Source organism: Jaculus jaculus, chromosome 1 (genome assembly GCF_020740685.1).
Source record: "Jaculus jaculus isolate mJacJac1 chromosome 1, mJacJac1.mat.Y.cur, whole genome shotgun sequence".
Taxonomy (NCBI): Eukaryota; Metazoa; Chordata; class Mammalia; order Rodentia; family Dipodidae; genus Jaculus; species Jaculus jaculus.
In genome coordinates, this window is record NC_059102.1 from 227,652,383 (window position 1) to 227,669,552 (window position 17,170).

The 17,170-nt window shown below is 52.9% G+C and overlaps 1 protein-coding gene across 1 annotated transcript in view; it reads right to left on the minus strand.

Moving 5' to 3' along the window:
- The window catches only part of Slc7a5 (solute carrier family 7 member 5), a 40,187-nt gene extending 23,249 nt beyond the window's left edge, over window positions 1–16,938 (minus strand). The window contains exons 1-2 of the mRNA XM_004666053.2: window positions 16,366–16,938; window positions 2,569–2,694 (exon numbers count right to left, since the gene is read on the minus strand). Of these exons, the coding sequence (XP_004666110.1) occupies window positions 2,569–2,694; window positions 16,366–16,909 (670 nt within the window). The 5' untranslated portion in view covers window positions 16,910–16,938. The remainder of the gene's footprint in view (window positions 1–2,568; window positions 2,695–16,365) is intronic.
- Window positions 16,939–17,170: the final 232 nt, after the last annotated feature.

The window sequence follows — 17,170 nt, forward strand, 5'->3', positions numbered from 1 at the left end:
TGGTGACCAGTCATCTCCTTAAGCCTCTGCAAGTCTCTGGAAGTCTTGCTTGCTCGCATCCTGGAGATAGGAGCAAAGAGCCAGTTTGCCTTGTAAGGTGCTGAAACTACTCAGAGACCCTGGAACACCCCCGCAGCCTCAGGCCAGCCCTGATGGTGGACTCCAGGCGGTCTGTGCACCCGCATCTCTGGCCAGACCAGAGGCTCGAAGGAAGTGGGCCAGTGCTGGAAGTTCCATCTGGGCTGTTTTCCAGAGCTTCAGAGCACTATAGTAGCAAACGTTCCCAGACACATGTAGGCACTTTGCATGGCCTGATATGGTTACTAAGGATGTCTGCCATAGGCGAGTTCCACTTCACTGATGTCAGCACACAGGGCCTTCCACCCGAGGAGGGGTAGGCCACACTTAAGGCTTCCCTGGGCACTGTGGACACCATTCCCAAGTCTGTGAAGGGAGGTGTCTGTGTTCAGGAGTGAGCTGAGGGCACACGAGACAGGGACTGACTATATTATATTACAGGTAACCAGCCACAACAGCCATTCCATTCCCACCCACTCAACTTCACACCAGGAGGGCCCAGCATGCGGGAGGGGCAGGGGCTGCAAGCAGTTGCTAACCCACGGAGCTGTGCTGGAGGACGGGGGGTTCACGCACCCTGAGGATCAGGGATTGGGGACTTCATGTATGTGAGAGAGGAGCAAGGTGGGACAGCCTAGCCAGTCCCAGCTTTCCCACCTGCCAACATGGACGTTTTCCTGCTGAGCCAGCTTCCCATCTGTGAATTGGGTCCCTGTTGCCTGTTCCATACAGGGCCACACCGGGACAAACTGACTGACTGCTGAATTCCAATAACGAGTTGACCCACAGCTGCCAAACACCAGGAGCCGGGTACCTGAGTAGAGTACTCCTGCACTGCCTCTTGGGGGCAGGAGCTGCTACGGTGCGCTAAAGCTCCCAGCCAGGCCCTCACTCTGGCCAGTTCCCGCTCTCTTTCCACTTAGACCACTAGAGGAACAAAGGCAAGCAGAGGAGGAATTGCAGAGAGAGGCAATGGGCTGAACTGCAATACCCAAGACAAGGTATGTTTCAGAGTCTGTGACACTCCGACAGGGGACTGCTTAATAAACCATGTGCACTTTCACCATAGAACATTATTACATAGCCATGGAAAATGAGGTGGCTCCAGAGGCAGAGATGCAAGAAGTCAGAGAAACATGGAGCCCAGGCATGCACGAGTGCACTGAGATACCCAGCAGAGCATCACACACATGCCTTAGAGAATGCATGGGCCACATGGGACAGACCATATACTCTGTTCACTCCTTTCCACAGCCCCAGAAAGGAAAGTCAGAAACATTGTACTATCTACCCCAGGTCACACAACATTATAACCAAACCTAGTCTGTCCAGCTTTTTAAAACTGCTCCTAATATGGGCTGGAGAGATGGCTTAGTGGTTAAGTGCTTGCCTGTGAAGCCTGAGGACCCCGGTTCGAGGCTCGATTCCCCAGGACCCACGTTAGCCAGATGCATAAGGGGGCACACGTGTCTGGAGTTCCTCTGCAGTGGCTGGAGGCCCTGGTGCACCCATTCTCTCTCTGTCTCCCTCTTTCTCTCTCTGTCGCTCTCATAAATAAATAAATAAGGGCTGGAGAGATGGCTTAGCGGTTAAGCGCTTGCCTGTGAAGCCTAAGGACCCCGGTTCAAGGCTCGGTTCCCCAGGTCCCACGTAAGCCAGATGCACAAGGGGGCGCACGCATCTGGAGTTCGTTTGCAGAGGCTGGAGGCCCTGGCGCGCCCATTCTCTCTCTCTTCCTCTATCTGTCTTTCTCTCTGTGTCTGTCACTCTCAAATAAATAAACAAAATTTAAAAAATAAATAAATAAATAAATAAAAATAATAAAATACCCTGCTCCTAATAAAGCTCCAACCTGGCAGTGGATGTCAGCAGTGGGTTTGTATGAAAGGAGGGATTACAAGGGGATTCTGTCTTGGCTTTGACATTCATCTGACTTCTTGTCTAAGTTAACCGTTTGTGTGTGTGCTGCAGGCTGGGCTCCCACACCCCTTTTACTGACTGTATACCAGCTAGGCTCCCTATAGGACAGACACTGTGGGGCTTGCTACTATTATCCTATGGTGACTTCCTCACCCCCTGAAGGCACTCTTTGTGTACTCCTAAACTCAAAACCCCTGCACCTGCCAGCCTCCTGAACACACAGCTGTGAGAATCACCAAGAGCTACTCTTGGCCAATAAATGAGAACGTTCCCAGCAGGAATCTTCATAGCACTCAGTGGTACAGGGACCCGACCCCCGGCTCCCCACAGGCCACAAGGCAAAGGGGAGAGAGAGGGACAAACCAGAAATGAGGCCCACAGGTGGGCTAGTCTTTATGCTGTCCCTCCTCCCCCACAGGCACTTGGGGTTCACAAATAAAAGCAGCAAACACCTACCTGCTTTGCTTCTCCCTGGGACAACTCAATACCCAGGTCAGGCAGTCAACGACTCACTCTACACTGCACGGGGCACACACAGAGCAGGTGCCATGTGCATCCACAGTTACTCACCCTTCCCGATCTGGACGAAGCCAAGAAGGATGATCAAGGCCAAGGCCAGCAGCTTGGCAGCAGCAAAGGCATCCTGCACGCGGGTGGCGGCCTTCACACTGTAGCAGTTCACAGCCGTGAGCAGCACTGCAGGAACAGAACACGGAGTGAGGAACAGGGAGGGCTGAGGCCCCCGCTTGGGTCAGACAGAAACAGCAGCCCCACCCACAGGTTCTGTTTTCTGGGAAGTGTTTTGATAAGCTTGTTGGTTCTTGGGGTCAAAGGTTAAAAACACCAAGTTCTGGGCATGGTAGTGCATGCCATTAATCTCAGCACTTGAGAGGCAGAGGTAGGAGGATCACCACGAGTTTGAGCTACAGTGAGACCCTACGTCCTAAAAAAAAAAGAAAGAAAGAAAAAAGCTAGGACCCCTGGTGTATATGCCACAACCACCCTTTATGTTTTTTGTTGTTGTTTTGCATGTGTGGTGTGTGCATGCAAGAATACCAGGCGTCTCCCTCTACTGCTCATCCACATGCTTCCTTGAGATGGGAGTCTCTCACTGACTCAAGGCTTCCTAGCAACTCTCCAGCCTCTGCTCCCGCAGAACTGGGGTTACAGATGTGTGTGGCCATGCCCACAAGTCTCAAGTCCTCAAGTCCTCGTCCTTGCTTGCACAAGCACGCTAAAGCCCTGAGCCATCCCTCAGCCCCCTTTTGCTTCAGACAAGCCATATTGGCCTTGAACTCTGAATCCTCCTGCCTCAACCTGAGTGTTGAGTTTATAGGCACATGCCACCAGTCTGGCTAGCAAATCCTTATAAATGAGCAGATCTCAGCCTCCCACCAGAGCCACCTTTCACCTGGCAGCCACCATTCAGAGGCGGACTGCTTCACCCCTGGACCTGCTGGACCTGGGCACCACCTGCCAAGTTGGTGGAGCACCACAGACTTTAAGGAGCCCCTCTCCTCAAAGATAACTTTTTCAGGGCTGGAGAGATGGCTTAGCGGTTAAGTGCTTGCCTGTGAAGCCTAAGGACCCCGGTTCGAGGCTCGGTTCCCCAGGTCCCACGTTAGCCAGATGTACAAGGGGGCGCACGCGTCTGCAGTTCGTTTGCAGAGGCTGGAAGCCCTGGCGTGCCCATTCTCTCTCTCTCTCCCTCTATCTGTCTTTCTCTCTGTGTCTGTCGCTCTCAAATAAATAAATAAAATTAAAAAAAAAAAAAGATAACATTTGGTAAGTAAGGCATCCTGTTTGTGTGAATCTGTCCTACAAGCCAGTGTGCACGGCAGCTGAGAAGGGACATCCCCACCGTCCCCACAAGTTACTGCTCTTGCTGGTTCAGGTGTGAGAAAGCAGACACAAGCATGCCCCGCCTCTATTACAGTGAAAGCTGAAAGCCACAGCGAACGTTTCCTAGAGGCCCGAGTCTGAAACTCTGGGCCTCACAAGCTAAGAGGGGATTAGCAAGACTAATGGGTCGGGGGTACGGACGGGTGGCTGAAACGGGACCAAGTGTCCCAGACACCAGCAAGGCTTGCCTGGACCCTCACCAGGCCCCCAGCTCTGAGCCAGGGCGGGAGTCTGTAGGGTGGCGATACAGTTGTGGAACAGTCAGGGAGCTTGGTGGTTGAACAGAGTCTTTCTGTAATATAAACGGAAATCAAAGCAGGGCGTGGTGGCACACTCCTTTAATCCCAGCACTCGGGAGGCAGAGGTAGGAGGATCGCTGTGAGTTCGAGGCCACCCTGAGACTACATAGTGAATTCCAGGCCAACCTGGGACAGAGTGAGACCCTACCTCAAAAACCAAAAAATATATATATATATATATATCGTTGAGGTAGTCTCATAGCCCAGGCTGACCTGGAATTCACTGTGTAGTGTCAGGTCTTGAACTCACGGCGATCCTCCTACCTCTGCCTCCCGAGCGCTGGGATTAAAGGCGTGCACCACCATGCCTGGCCAGACACCTTATCTCGAACGTCCCCCCCCCAAATAATAAAGTATATGAGAGCTGGGCGTGGTGGTGCACGCCTTTTATCCCAGCACTCGGGAGGCAGAGGGAGGAGGATTACCATGAGTTTGAGACCATCCTAGGTATACAGAGAGAGTTTCAGGTCAGTCTGGGCTAGAGTGAGGCCCTACCTGTAACCCCCCCCCACCACAAGTGTATCAGAAGAAAGGCTGCAAAGACCACTTACTCTACCCTCCCCCACCTTCAACTCACTCTGCTCTTAGGTTACCAGCGGCCTCTTGAGTCCCCACGCTGGAATGCCGACTGCTGAGCCGCCCTGCCTCCTCAGCTGTAGCTGAGAGTGCTAGGAGGCCTCTCTACACCCTATTTCTGATAGGGGTGGGGTGTTTCCTGACCAGCCTCGGTCAAACATTAACCAGCACTGTCTACCGGCCCACGGGTCCCCTGGGTGGCAGGCAGGAAGGAGTTCAGGCGCCTCTGCTCAGTTCTCTTCCCCACCCCACGGAGCCAGCAGGCTTGGCTGTGCTGGGCCACTTCTTCCCCAGCTGGACTAATTATACGTTAATTTTGCTAATTAACTGATGTGACCATCATCAGGTGGGAGGGAAGCAGGAAGTCCCGTGGTCCTGGGGTAGGGGGAGGGCCGTCCTGCTCCTAGCTTATCTTTAGGAAGCTTCTCAGCAAGCTTCTCGCTGGCGGCCCTTCCTCCCTGTGGCTCTGGCTGATGCAACGCCCGCTGGCACTTACAGGCTCAGAGAAAGCTCCCTCGGCAATGTCAGAGCCAGAGCATGGCTGCTTCAAGCTGCTGCTGCTTGAAAAGTCCCCTGCAGGCCACAGTGAAGGGCGGGAGGGAGGCTGAGGCCTGAGATGACCCAGGGACACAGACATGCAGCCAGCCAGCACTTTGCAAGCACTCCATGCTTTCTCCCACTGGTCACCAAGCTCTCAGCTGGCTTTTCTGAGCCAGTCTCACGTTTCCTAATAGGTGTGTAATGACCGAGACGTGGTGCCTCTCCCTTGGTCTCTCCTCCCCAGGGACACACACTTCCGGATGCAGCAAGAAGCTGGCAGATTGCATCACTCCCCGTTCAGCAGGGGTGGGTGGGTGGGGGGTGTGGTTAAGTAGGTCCCGGGGCTTCTGCTGTGTGTGGTCTTCTCACTCTCCCTCACTGAGCCTCTGGGGACTAGGGAGCATGTCTGCGGCCATGCTAGATAGTGGCATCACCCCTGGCTGTCACTGTGGGCCCCTCCTCTGCTACCCCACACCCTGTCCTGCCTGAGGCAAGCCAGCTGTTCCCTGGCCAAAACCAGTCCTGAGCTTGGGCCCAGGGCCAAGTGCATGGAGGAAGGCCAGCAGGTGCCAGGCCATGCCCCTTGGGGCTGAACTCTTCTGTGGGACTGACCCCCTCCCCCAAACTTAAAATAACCAGGTCACAGAACAAAGGGGACTCTATATGCTTACTTACTTCTCTTATAAAAATAACTGAAGTGGATGATGAAACACTAATGCTCACTGGCTTTGGGTGATGAGCAAACAAGGCCTTTATTATTCTCCACAGTGTAATGTTTTTCGAAATGAAATACTACTAAACAAGTGAATCCATCTGAACCCAGTATCTTCTGCCCTCACAAGGCCCAGGCGGCTGACCAGGCCCTCCGCTACCTACCGGGAGAGGCTGCCACCTCCTGAGCAGCGGCTTCCTCACCCGCGGAGGCAGGTAGTACTAGAGCCCCTGTGGCCCGGGACAGTGCCCTGGACAAGGGGTCATGTAGGAAGTGGCCATGATGCAGGGGCTGGAAGCCCGTCCTCTTTGGGGCTCCCCACAAAGCACCCCCAGATAAACATGGCTGTTCTAGCCCACAGTGACAGTTGGTCCAGAGAGATAAAGCCCAGTGCCTGCCGGTGGGTACAGATAGCTGGCCCTCATTCACAGACCCAGCTGGTGCGCTCCTATCTCATGTTTGTTCCCATCCCTGCCCAGATGCACAGTGACAGCCACAGCCACTTGGCGGGCCACCGAGGCTCCATGACTCATACCTGACCGAGAAGCAGTGTGCTACAGAGACCTTTCGTCTGGATGACTGTGCGCTGGAAAGGAAGCCCTGGGGTGGTCCCCACACCACCTGACCTGCAGGCTGCGCTACAGCGCCTGGCTATGGATGAGGCCTTCCATCCTTTTGTATGTAAGGTCCAAAGAGGATCTCAGCTAAAGGGCCTTCCTTGAGGCTAAGAGGAACCATGAGGCCCTGCCGAGACTGCCAGAACCACATCCTGAGACAGGGCAGAGGCAGTAGCTGGTGGCTTCACTGATTCCAGGAAGCACGACTGGCCTGGTCCCACAGGGCACATGCAGCAGCTGGCTTGAGATGGCCACCAAGCCCAGCACCCAGACACAACACTTGGCAGTGGACGTTGGGGGTAGGCTCCATCTGCATCTTGTTCAGCACACACGGGGACGGAGACTCAAGCTCAGTGATCAGCAGTGATCCCGGGCCTCTTGAAGACTAGGCACCCTTGCTCACTTCCCCTTCTTTCAGCCCCCTAGACATGGCCCCTAGAGAATCCAGCAAGCCCACCAGCAGCACCAAGTCCACTTTATACCCTGATGCCTGTCCTAACAGGATGGACTATCCGATGACCTCACCCCATTCTCATCCAACCAGACTCCCTGGACACTGACCAGAAACAGACCAGGGTGCCAATCCAGACACCAGCGGGCAACTCTGAGGCCCCTTTCCTGGGTTCCAGAGAATACACACACGTGGACCTTCAGCTTTCCATACTGCTGGCTGCTGAGGTGAGGCCCTCACAGCAGCCTGGAAACTCCAAGGATATAACATGACTCCAGCACAGGAGTCATTATGATACACCAAGAAAACTGATACTTACCTGGCAGAGAAAGGTGCTAGCTAGCCGGGCATGGTGGCACACGCCTTTAATCCCAGCACTTGGGAGGCAGAGGTAGGAGGATCGCCATGAGTTTGAGGCTACCCTGAAACTACATAGTGAATTTCAGGTCAGCCTGGACCAGAGTGAGACCCTACCTCAAAAAAGAAAAAAAAAAAAAAAAAAAAAGAATGGTGCTACCTGTGGCCTGGCTGTCATCATCCCCTGCCCAGCTGTGGAGTCCCTAATGTTCTGTGGACACAGTGACTAACAGGCTGGCTACATACTTGAATTGCCTGTGCCCAGCTCTCAAGGTTGTGTCCGTGTGTGTTTGATTTCCTCTTGGAATGGGAATGAAGCCTTATGCTGTTCTCTGCCAGACTACACAGAGTTCTGGCTGCCCAGGGCACAGGAGTCAGCTCCTATTCAAATGGGGCTGGGACATCCTCTCCAACAGGTCAGAGAGAAGTCAGCTGCTCAAATGAAAGCTGCTGGGCGTGGTGTGCGTATCTTCAAACCCCAGCACTGGGGAGGCAGAGGTAGGAGAACTGCTGTGAGTTCGAGGCTCCCCTGAGACTATATTTAATTCCAGGTCAGCATTGGCTAGAGACCCTATCTCAAAAAAAAAAAAAAAAAAAAAAGCTGGAGGGATGGCTTAGCAGTTAAGGTGTTTACCTGCAAAGCCAGGTTCAATTCCCCAGCACCCATGTTAGCCAGATGCACAAGGGGGTGCATGCATCTGGGGTTTGTTTGAAGTGGCTGGAGGCCCTGCACGCCCATTCTCTCTCTCCCTCTTTCTCTGTCAAATTAAAAAAAAAGAAAAAAAGAAAAAAACCTGCCAACTCCCAAGTCCACAGGCTCTTCTGAAATAAGCTCCCTAAAGGACAAGTGGGTCCTAAGGGTCACTGACTCCACAGCCTGAACCAGGGACCAAAGCTCCGATAGACTGTTGACTTTAGACAGGTTATCTGACACCTCCGAGCCCCTGCTTTTCCATTCTATAACCAGGAACACCGTGAGAGTGAAATCACGTGCCAGGGGCTTTGTGGCCCACTACTATTAATCTGGTCACCAGAGTGTGTCTTTGAAGGAATGAAGCTGTTTGACGGTAATACAGATCCTCACTGCCACACAGCTGTGTACCCCATTCACCCCACATCCCTCTAGCTGCTAAGCCGATCAAGAAGAAAAAGGAGAGGCCAGCTCCAGTCAACTTTCTCAGTCACAAAGCAGTTCTCAGGGAGGGAGGGAGGAAGGACACATCTTAAATCTCACTACCATCCCCTAGCCACCAGACTGGAAAACTTAAGCTGTCCTGGAGAAATACCAGAGCTTTGGGGACATTCCCAGATCGGACAGTGGCAGGCGTGGGCATACATGCAAATGTGCATATGTGTTAAGTGCTTCTCGCTGTTCTAGCTGAACAGTCATATACTGGACATGATCTTGGAGATGGGGTGCATATGGATGGCCTCAGTGCATACATAACATGTGATGGGGTGGGGTCAAAGTGGCCCAGGCCTGCTGCCATCCAGTATGAGAGGAACCAGGACAAAATCCCTGGACACGACTGTAGCGTGCTCGGGGGAGCCCTGTCCAACCGCCCTGCCAGCCCCTCCTTTCCCCCTCACCTTACCCTGGCACAGCTTGAGGGACACACGGCTCAAGAGACAGAGGCAGGCCTTCTCCATGGTTCTGGATCCTGCCAACCAAGCCAGGCTGCCTGAAGCCCTCCAAGAGAATTCAGTGAACACCTGGTCCCAGGAGGCTCAGGAGAAGTTTAAGATGAAGGCAGGTCCCTCCCTAGCCATGGCAGCTTGCAAGAACACAAATCACAGTGGTCTCAGTTACCCATCAGCTATACTTCTGACAGCTGCCACACCAGACAGTCTTAGCAATAACAGATGCTGGCCAGCCCCAAGGCCAGGGCCACACCACTCAGTGTGGATCAGACACCATGTACCAGGCACCAAGAGACTGGAGAGAAACATCCAGACTGGGGCACCGTCTGATGGCTGGCACTCCAGAAAGGGATGCCCCAGACTTTCAGTCTACCTATGATATGAAAGTGCTGTAGCCACCTGAAGAGCCAGCCTTCCTGCACACACTTCAGGATGCTTCTGGATAAAAAGAGTTAAGCATAAGTCCTACTACTCAGAAATCTGGGAGGCTCTGGAAAAAGGCATGGCAAATAGGGAGCAGTTTAACAGGCACCTCCAAGTCCTGTGCCACCTGTGAGGTGTTCCATAAGGGGATGGAAGAGGGAGGTAAACATGTGAGGGATCTCCACTTCCAAGGTGGCTAGGTGGAGCTCTCTGGCCAGAGACGGTGACAGGAGATAAAAGACAGGCTGGGCAGCTCCCTACAGTAGGGATGGGGTACTTTCTGAACAGTGCATGCCAAGGAACCTCTGATCTGCCCGAGTCCCTAGCCCAGCTGAACAGGCCGCCTGGACACAGTGAAGGCCACTCCAGGTCCCTGGCACCTGCCACCAGAGGCATGGCCGAGTGACCCACACGCAGAACAGATGGCAGTCAGCATAGAGGTATGCACCACAGCTCTGAGTTTCCAGCCTACTCCTGCCTCAGTTTCCCCATCTGTGAGGCATGGAGCTAACAATCATTTCCGAGGCTCTGGCAAAGAACGTGGGAGAAGAGGCCAGGCGTGTGCTGTGCTGTGAGCAATACTCTCAACTCTGGCCTGACCAGGGTCTGAGAAGCTCATGACTAGGCAGAGCTGTAAGGTGCTGTGCATTCCCACCCCGTTTAGAGCAGATATCTTATGTATGACATGGATTAGCCAGAGGCCCATGACCCAGAAAGAAAAGGTTAGAAATGCCCGCCTTACCTCCCACATGTCCCGGTCACGCGCTCTGGGAACCACTTGGGTCCTGACTGCAGGTCCCCTGACTGAGCATGGCCCGCACTTTCATGTCTGCTGGAAAGCGGATTTCAGCGCTAATTACTAAGCTGTTGGCTATGCTGAGCTCACCGCTCCAGACGCTGGGGCCACTGGTGCCTTGGCAACACCACAGCCTTTGCCCCATTCAGCCATGGCAGCAGCAGTGCCCAGAACTGAAACAGGCCTGGACCGAAGAGTGGGGGCCACTGTAGTGATGCTTGGAAGGGTGGAAGGAGCTAAGTGGGTGACCTGAAGAAAGCCACTCTAGCAGCTGACCACAGCCATGAGAAAGAAACCCGTCCTCTCCAGGGAGGGGTTTAGCATGGGACCTACATTTCTTCCCCCAGATTTAACTGCTCCTTCCCCCCACCAAACACTAGATGGCTCACACCCCGGACCCCAGAACTCAGGAAGGAAGGCACAAGCTTCTTTCTCTCCCTCTTATGTCTCCTCTTTCTCTTCTCCAGTAGAAGCAAGTTCTGGGATTGCTCCACGTTGGAAGGGAACAACACACTGTATAGGCAACGGGAATGACAGTCACACCCTGTGTTATACACCAAATTAAGTCTTCACCAACACCCAAGCCGACTTGGGATGGATCTCATTTCAGAGATGCACAAGCAAGGGTTCCTCAGAACAGAACCACATTGCTCCTGATCTCACACCAGGTGGAGAGTAGCTCAGGCCACAGTCCTAAGGCCAGCCAGTCACCATCTCTCTAGAGGGCAGACCTGCTCTCAGCAGGCAGGGCCTCATCCTCTGCCCAGTAGGGAAGGGTGGAAGGCTTTTGGCCTCAGCATCACGGGGGGTGGGGGGTGGGGTGGGCGGTGTGGGGGGGGAACCATCCCCTACACCCACAGAGCTGGGCAAGTGAATGCAGGTGAAAAGCACCGAGCTGCAGGCCAGCTTAGACCCTCCTTTCATGGGTTCCTCCCTCCTTTTCCGGAGCTGTCTCCACTCACAGAGCCTGGGGCTGTGCAGACTCAGCAGATATATGAACTAACCTAACCCCCAGCACACAGCCTTGGCCTAGCCAGATTAGATAAACCTTCGGATCAACTCCCTGCTGAGCCAGAATCACAGCTCCATCCGGTGAGACTTTTGCAGACCAGACAAATCCATGGGAACTCTACTACTCCCCAAAGCTACCGAACTGCCACTAGCAAGAACAAGGCCTATAACCCAGTCCTCACCCTGGCATCCAGGAAATGCAGAGATGAGATTCTCCCTTTTCGTGGAAGCCCCCCTCACTAGATTCCCGACACCAGACCCATGACAGTGATTTGTCTACTTTTACCACCAATAATATCATTCTAGACCCAAGGCCAAGCCATTTCACAATGTAATTTTTTTTTTTTTTTTTCCTTTGAGGTAGGGTTTCACTCTAGCCCAGGCTGACCTGGTATTCACTATGTAGTCTCAAGGTGGCCTCAAACTCATGGCGATCCTCCCACCTCTGTGTGGTGGTTTGATTCAGGTGCCCCCCCCCCCCATAAACTTAGGTGTTCTGAATGCTAGGTTCTCAGCTGGTAGAGATTTGGGAATTAACGCCTCTTGGAGGCAGTGTATTGTTGGGGGCAGGCTTATGGGTATTGTAGCCAGTTTCCCCTTGCCAGTGTTTGGCACACTCTCCTGTTGCTATTGTCCACCTTATGTTGGCCATGGGTGATGTCCACCCTCTGCTCATGCCATCATTTCCCCTTACCATGATGGAGCTTCCCCTGGAGCCTATAAGCCAAAATAGAATCCCCCCACCCAAAGCTGCTCTTGGTCGAGTGATTTCTGCCAGCAATGGAAACCTGACTACAACACTTGGTCTCGGTGTTGGGATTAAAGGAGTACACCACCAAGCCCAGCTGTCACAATACAATCTTAAACAGAGGAGCACTTACATGGCTACAGGAGAACTGAACCTGAGTCCTTAGTCTTTGCAGGCAAGCACCTTAACCGCTGAGCCATCTCTCCAGTCCTTTCTTTTTTAAAAAAATAAGAGGACCAAAAAATGGCTCAGCGCTTAAGGTGCTTGCCTGCAAAGACAAAGGACCCAGGTTCGATTCCCCAGGACCCATGTAAGCCAGATGCACAAGGTGGCACACACATCTTGAGTTTGTTTGCAGTGGCTGGAGGCCCTGGTGCGCCCATTCTGTCTGTCTCTCTCAAATATATATATAAGGAAAGAAGCCAGGTGTTGGGCTTTAATCCTGCATTCTGGAGGCACCCAGGTGGATCTCTGAATTGAAAGCCTCCCTGAGACTATATAGTGACTTCCAGGTCAGCCTGTGCTATAGAGATCCTACCTCAAAAAACCAATGAACCAGGTGTGGTGGCGCATGCCTTTAATCCCAGCACTTGGAAGGCAGAGGTAGGAGGATCGCCATGAGTTCGAGGCTACCTTGAGAATACAGAGTGAATTCTGGGTCAACGTGGGCTAGAGAGAGACCCTCCCTTTAAAAAAAAACATAACTCCAGCCCCCATAGCTGCCTTGGAGTCTTCCTCAAGGCATGGAAGCTGGGGTAATACATTCCTTCCAAGGGAGCAGCCAGTGAAATACAGTGAATCACTCCCTTAGAGCAGTCCTCCAGGCCTGGCTAAAATACAGTCCATAGCAAGCACCCAGACCTTTCCTCACACCCTTCGGAGCCTGCTCAGAGCAGCCTGTGAAGGTGTATTGGGGTCCTGGCTTGCCAGACCAGCTCCCACTCCAGAGGTTCAAGCCAGGTTTCTCCCATCTGTCTTAAGCAGAGGTGCTCTACTGAAGAAGTGATGCCTCTGTAACTGAAAAGTCTCATTCCAAAAAAGGGCAGCAACACGTATACACCAGTGGTTCAGAGAAACCGGGGATAGCGTCTGGGGCGTGTGCATGACTGCACAGGAAGATGCTAAATGACAGAGCTGCCGCGGAGGTTTCAGACCTTAGCTGAAAATGCTTCACGCAGGAACCACAAAGGACTGTTTGAAAGCCATTTCAGTTATATTTAATTTTTAAAAAGTATTTTATTTGAGAGAGAGGGAGAGAATGGGCACGCCAGGGCCTCCAGCCACTGTAAACAAAATCCAGATGTATGCGCCCCCTTGTGCACCTGGCTTACATGGGTCCTGGATAATTGAACAGGGATCCTTTGGTTTTGCAGGCAAACGCCTTAACCGCTAAACCATCTCTCCAGCCCATACATTTATTTTTTTGTATTTTATTTACTTGTTTGAGAGTGGGGGGACAGGGGCAGATAGAGAGGCCTCCAGCCACTGAAAAGGAACTCTAGATGCATGCAGCACCTTGTGCATCTGGCATACATTGGTACTGGGGAATCAAGCCTGGGTCCTTAGGCTTCACAGACAAACACCTTAACTCTTAAGCCTTCTCCCAGCCCCTCATTTCTGGTGCTTTTTTTGGGGGGGAGGGGTTTGAAGTAGGGTCTCATTCTAGCTCAGGCTAATCTGGAAATTCACTATGTCATCTCAGGGTGGCCTGCAATCCTCCTACTGCTGCTTCCCAAGTGCTGGGATTAAAGGCGTGTGCCACCAAGCCAGGCTCATTTCTGGTACTTTTAAAAGCTGTATGTTACAAAGAAATCCAGGAATGGCCAGGCATGGTGGCACGAGTCCATGCCTTTAATCCCAGCACTCAGGAGACCAAAGCAGAAGGAACATGAGTTTAAGGCCAGTCGGAGACTACAGAGTGAATTCCAGGTCAGTCTAGGCTAGGAGACCCTGACCTCAAAAAGGAAAAAAAAAAAAAAAAAAAAAAATCGGGTGTGTTGGTGCATGTCTTTAATCCAGCACATGGGAGTTCAAGACCGCCCTGAGACTACATTGGTACAGGATATTTAGAAGGTGCTGTGGCTGTTATTGGAATTCACACATCTCTGCCATTTGTTGTTCAAAGCTTGAAAGCCCCAAAATCTGAGCACACTTGTTGGAGCCCTAAATAAAGCCTTCTGGAATAGCTGAAAACACAGGAGCTGGCCTCTGCCTTCTGGTGTGGTAGGCATGGACACACAGCAGTGTCCCTTTAGGCTTCAAGAAAAGGTGGAAAACATGATGCTCACAACCCAACTGAGATTTTTCAAAGAATACACCTCTCATCTACAGCAGAAACAGCTCTAAAAGCTTGTACTGTTAACCATGAAGAGAGGAGGTAAGGGAGGAATGTGGGTATCACGTTGGAATTGTACATGCTGTATAGCTGGACTTTTATTAGAAAGAGAACATTAGAAAGCCCTCTGTTCTCAGTGACTGCTGTTGATAAGCCAAAATAGAACCCCCCCACACACACACAAAGCTGCTCTTGGTCTAGTGATTTCTGTCAGCAATGGAAACCTGACTACAACACTTGGTCTCCCCAGTGTTGGGATTAAAGGAGTACGCCACCAATGATATACTCTATGGGACCTGTGGAAATCAGAGACCAACTCCCAAGGTCCATTTGACAGATGAGAGTATGGGATTTTTAGATACCACTATCTATCAGACCTAAAGGTCAAACAGCTCCTAGCAAGGACCCAAACTGACAATTAAAATCCTCTGGGGTTGGAGAGATGGCTTAGCAGTTAAGGCCTTTGCCTGCAAAGCCAAAGGACCTTGGTTTGATTCTCCAGGATCCCCGTAAGCCAGATGTACAAGGTGGCACATGTGTCTGGAGTCCGTCTGCAGTGGCTGGAGGCTCTGGTGCACCCATTCTCTCTCTCCTAAATAAATAAATAATAAAATTCTCTTGAAGACAAAACAAGTAAGCAAGTAAGTAACGGCTCCTCCATCCCAGGCCTATCTTCTCTTCACAGCTCCTGTGCCGTGTGGAATCAGAACCCTTGTTTCCTCGGCCAACCACAAGTCACAGAATTAATTCCCAGTCCCTGCCCTTGCTCGGCTCAGCTGTTTTGACCATCCTACCCCATGGACCAAGCAGAGAGCGTGTCTGGTCTGGCCACTTCACAGAAGGAGGTAGGGGCTGCTTTTTGCATTCCCACACTTAGGAGCACACCTGCCTGACTGAAAGCAGTGTGAATGGCACGGCAGGACACAGCCTCATGAGCCAAAGCCCCAACAGCTACGCCCACACAGAAGCCACCCCCAACACTTCCACGGCACAGAACGGCTTCTCTGACCTTGTATATTCTACCAAGACCCAGTAGGTACTTAAATCAAGTAGAAACTCTCAGTGCAAGCAACTCTTCATCTTAGATGCTCAGGGCTCCATTGGAAACGGTGAGAGCAGGGTACCTGGTGGGGCTGAGAGCTACCAAGAGCCCCCACCCTCGATAGAAGAAAAAAAAAAATTCATGTGGCATTTGATTCTTTTATTTCCCCTTAGTCCTGGAAAATCCCACAACTGCTTTACAAAGTGGCAGTGCTTTCTAGCCAGCAACAGCCATGAACACTATAGCCAATGGCTGTTTCTTGGCACAACTCAGGACCCTAAATCCACCTACACCCAACACTTAAGACTCTATCTTTATCTTAGACTTTATCTTGGACTCCATCTTTATGCTGTTGGAACCCCGCTGCTCAGCTCCAATGAGTAACCTTCACTACCACACACAATTGTATTACTACTTTTTATGAGTCAGCCTGCGTACTGATTCCTGACAGGCCAGTTTGAAGAACAAAAAAAAAAAAAAGATTTTTTTTTTTAAACCTGCAATTTTCCTCTTAGCAACCAGTGAGCAATTGAAGCAGAAACAGGAAATTGGCTGCGTGAGTAGTCAGTCACTCCACGTGGTGCCTAGCAAGGGGCAAGGAATATTGCTTATCCAGTCAAGCTTTGGTCGCTTTACTTAAGGATTAGGTGGGGAAGCAGAATGCCCGCTGGGGGGGGGGGGGCTGGGGTGTCAAAGCTTGGACCCTGAGACCTTCTCAAATAAATGAATGAATGAATGAAACGCTTGCGGGTTCTGGAACCTGTGACCTTAGCCTGGAACTGCGGGGATGTTGGAAGATGAGACTCGGGATGTCTTTACGGAGATGTAGGGACTGGGGGAATGGACGCAAGGATCCCGGGACGCCGAGAAGAGACCCGCGGCTCACGCGTGCCCGCCCCAGCAGGTCCCCTACTCACGCACGCAGAGGCAGCCCACGAGCTTGGCGGCCTCCTCGGGCACCGGGCAAGTGGGGAAGAGCGGCTTGAGGAGGTAGGTGGCGAAGACCAGCGCCACGATGTACTGGGAAGAGGGTCGGATGATGAGCAGCTCGATCCAGAGCTTGAGGAAGGCGGGCAGTGAGCCGTAGACCTCCAGCATATAGGCATAATCACCACCCGATTTGGAGATGGTGGTGCCCAGTTCGGCATAGCAGAGCGCGCCCACGATGGAGAAGACACCGCACACGGCCCACACCACCAGCGCCAGTCCCGGCGAGCCTGCCTCCTTGAGCACGCCGGTGGGCGTCACGAAGATGCCCGAGCCGATGATGGTACCCACGATGATGGCCACGCCGTTGAGCAGCGTGATGTTGCGCTGCAGAGTCACGCCCTCGCCCTCTCCCTCCGAGTCCACGCCATCCGCACGCTGCGCCTCCAGCATCTTCTCCCGCGCCTGCTGCCCCTCCTCCTCCGCGGCACCCGGGGTCGCCACCGCGCGCCGTTTCGCGCCCGTGCCCGCCATGCTCGCAGTGCCCGCCGGCCGGGCCTGGACACGAGGCGTGCGCGCCGCCGAAGGCAACTCCGCGCTCGCCGCACAAGCTGCGTCTGCGCCCACGCCGCCCGACCGCATTTATCCTTACGCCCGCGGGCCCCGCCCACCGCCGCCGTTACCCGCCCGCTAGGCCCCGCCCACCCCTCCCGTCATTGGTCAGCTCAGGAGGCCTCATTCGGAGGCTCAGCCCCCCTCTCTCAGCCGCCCTGGGCCGGCTCCGAGTGGCTCCGC